Source organism: Mus pahari, chromosome 11 (assembly GCF_900095145.1).
Source record: "Mus pahari chromosome 11, PAHARI_EIJ_v1.1, whole genome shotgun sequence".
NCBI lineage: Eukaryota > Metazoa > Chordata > Mammalia > Rodentia > Muridae > Mus > Mus pahari.
This window is the reverse complement of record NC_034600.1, coordinates 23,690,589-23,693,391: the sequence shown is the minus strand read 5'-3', so window position 1 is coordinate 23,693,391 and position 2,803 is coordinate 23,690,589. Positions and strand designations below refer to the sequence as shown.

Genomic DNA, 2,803 nt, shown 5'->3' with positions numbered 1-2,803 from the left:
ACAACATCTCTCCTACAACTGGAGCAACACTTCCCCCTTCTATGAAAGAATTCTTATTGAGTCTGCTGAGCTTTTTCTCAACTATATTTACCCTCAGGTGGAACACCGTGGTTGTGGTTGGCTCAGTGTGGTGTGGTGTGGTGTGGTTTAGTGTGGTATGGTGTGGTGTGGTGTGGTGTGGTAAGGCAGGGGGTGGGAAGGTGAGGTAGGAAATTGCTATAATGCTCTCAGAATGAAGAGCCTGGTAGAGAAGAGAGGGGCAGGCATGTGGGAGGAGTAAGGTAGGCTGTGGTGTCTGGGTTGTGGGACAGGAGTCTAAGGGACTTCCATTGTGATGTAAAAGAAACAGAATGTGTTGCCCCAGAGGGGCAATGACAGAATAAAGACCTAGTAGCTGGAGCCTTGGAAAAAATACCAGAAGCCTAGCAGAAGGGAGATGGAGCTCCAGCTCCAGGTCCCCCTTCCCAACCCCTCCCCCTGGGCTATCTGAGATGTAACCTTCTACCTGAATACCACCTCCCTGGGGTCAGTCATTAACTCTGGTCCATAACTCCTGCCTGGTTCCATCTCCTCCACCGACTCCCAGGAGACTGCCATCTGTTCTCCCTGGACTTTCTGGGTCCTCAGGTCCCAATGTCGGACACAGACAACTCAGCTGAGATGCCCGCCCGGTGTCCATCTCCTAACCCTGCTCCTGGTGCTAAGCAAGAACCACCGAACTCTGGGATCACCATTTCCCTCCTTGAAATCGGATCACTCCCCACTTTCTGCTACCACTCCTTCCCACCACCAAAGAATAGTATCTGTCCAGTAGAAAAAAGAGGGAGGGTACAGAAATTTAGCAATCTCTTAAAAGACGTTAAGGATGTTCTTAAAAACATAGCAGGCTTTGAAGAGAAGTCTACAGTTGGGGAGCCTTTTGATGATGATGCCTATATTCCTGAAGACCTGTCAGAACTTAACGTCAGAGGTGTTGAGAAGAGAAATAAAATACGATTTAAAGATGATCTATTCATTAATTTCGACCCAGAGAGAGAACAGAACACAATGAAGCAGGAGATATTATTGAAAAACCAGAGTGCTAAGAACATGGTACCAAAGTATGCAAGAGATCTGTGCAATGCAGAAGAAAAGAGAGGCTATGATGGCGTGCAGGTGAGTGTGAGAAGACCACGGAATGGATCCCTTCACCTTCGTGGAGAGTACAGAAAACTCAGGAACAACATGGAACAGTTACTGCAGGAAGCAGATCACTGGAGTAAACAGCATAACGAGCTCAGCGAACTAATGAGGTCATATCAGGAATGCCAGAAAGAAACCAGAGAAACTACTGACAATGATCGAGTCTGTTTGCAAAACCAATCCAGCAATGAACTATCCACCAAGCAGAAGCTGGAGGAGCAGGTGAAGAAGCTGAGCCATGACACCCACGCTCTGCATTTGATCGCAGCCCTGCTAGAGAATGAATGTCAGGTCCTACAACAGAGGGTAGATATCCTCAAGGAGTTCCATCTCCACGAAGCGGGACCGGGGCATGAGAAGCCTTTGCAGATGTCCTGTGAGCAGGACAGGAAATGTCCGAAATTAGCGGAAGCAGACAAGACGGACGCTTTCAAGCATACCACGAGGACAACGGAAGGCACGATTAGAAAACCAAAGATCCTCAGGAGCCCGGATGTTTGCTTTACTAAGAAGGCTCGGAATAACCGCTTCAATGCCCGCGTTGCAAAGAAATCTCTGGTGGGAAAAAGGAGAACTGTTAGCAGCTTTCGGTAGAAGCCGCCAGAAGCAGATAACAACTTGAGCCAAAACTGTCATCAACCCAGGGTAGATCTTCCGATTCCACCAAGGAGGAGGCATAGGATAAGAGGAACCTATATTATCTCAGTAGTTAGAGAAGTTTGGGCCTTAATAACCATTGTATGATCGTTAACCAAGTGAAATTTTGAATAAAAACAAGAATATAAAAGGAAAACGCTTTGTTTTCTTCTAATTTAACCATTTCTGGGGGATAGAAGGGGAAGTACTTACAACGATCTAACTAATACTTTAAAGCTTGGTTTCATATTAGTATTTAGCTTTCCTATTCTGTTTGTACGGAATATGTTGGAGTTAAGGGAGAAAAATAAGAAAAGGCAAAGTACAGCGCCAAAGCACCCTAGACAGCTTTCTTCTCTCCCCACTCTAGCTCCCGACTCTGCTCTCCTGGTGTTCCTCTTCTGGCCCTCAGCTCTCACATGAGGGTACACTGGGGAGACGAAGCCTCTAGGGGAAGGAGGTGTTTCTAGATTCTTCATTTTGGGTGCAAAGATTCCCCTCATTCTTCCAAATGGAGGGGGTGAGTAGGCTTTCTGTTGGGGGGGGGTGGCGGTGGGTGGAAACGAGCGCTCTAAGGGAGCTGGACTTGAGTGCCAGAACAGACAGCGCAGGCGCATTTTCTCGCTTCTCACTGAGCAAAAGCCGCCTGGCATCATGTGCAGGGCAAACAGAATATTGGCAAGGTCCCCAGTTCTTGGGCTCTTGTATATTCTAAACTGATGTCAGTCACCAAGCCGAAAGAGAATCATCACAACACAAAAAAGCCCTTAGAAAGCATGCTCCTGGAGAGTGTGTGGCACAGTCGAGATGGCTGACAAAATCTATCCAGATACCAGTTGTGCGGAAAATACCGTCTCTGACCCCCATGACATCAACACAGATTGAGTGCGAGGCCTAGGCTGCAGCTTTACCCCATGGCAGTGAGCAAAATCAAGTGGATTTTATAAAACTCTAGAGATCTTGTAGGGCAAAGGAGCTCTGGAAG

At 47.4% G+C, this 2,803-nt stretch overlaps 1 protein-coding gene across 1 annotated transcript; it reads left to right on the top strand.

Moving 5' to 3' along the window:
• The first annotated feature begins 373 nt into the window (after positions 1-373).
• Positions 374-1,969, top strand: Spz1 (spermatogenic leucine zipper 1). Its single transcript, XM_021208805.1, has one exon. It carries the CDS (start codon positions 634-636, stop codon positions 1,774-1,776), a length of 1,143 nt encoding a protein of 380 aa, XP_021064464.1. The 5' UTR covers positions 374-633; the 3' UTR covers positions 1,777-1,969.
• The last annotated feature ends 834 nt before the right edge of the window (positions 1,970-2,803 follow it).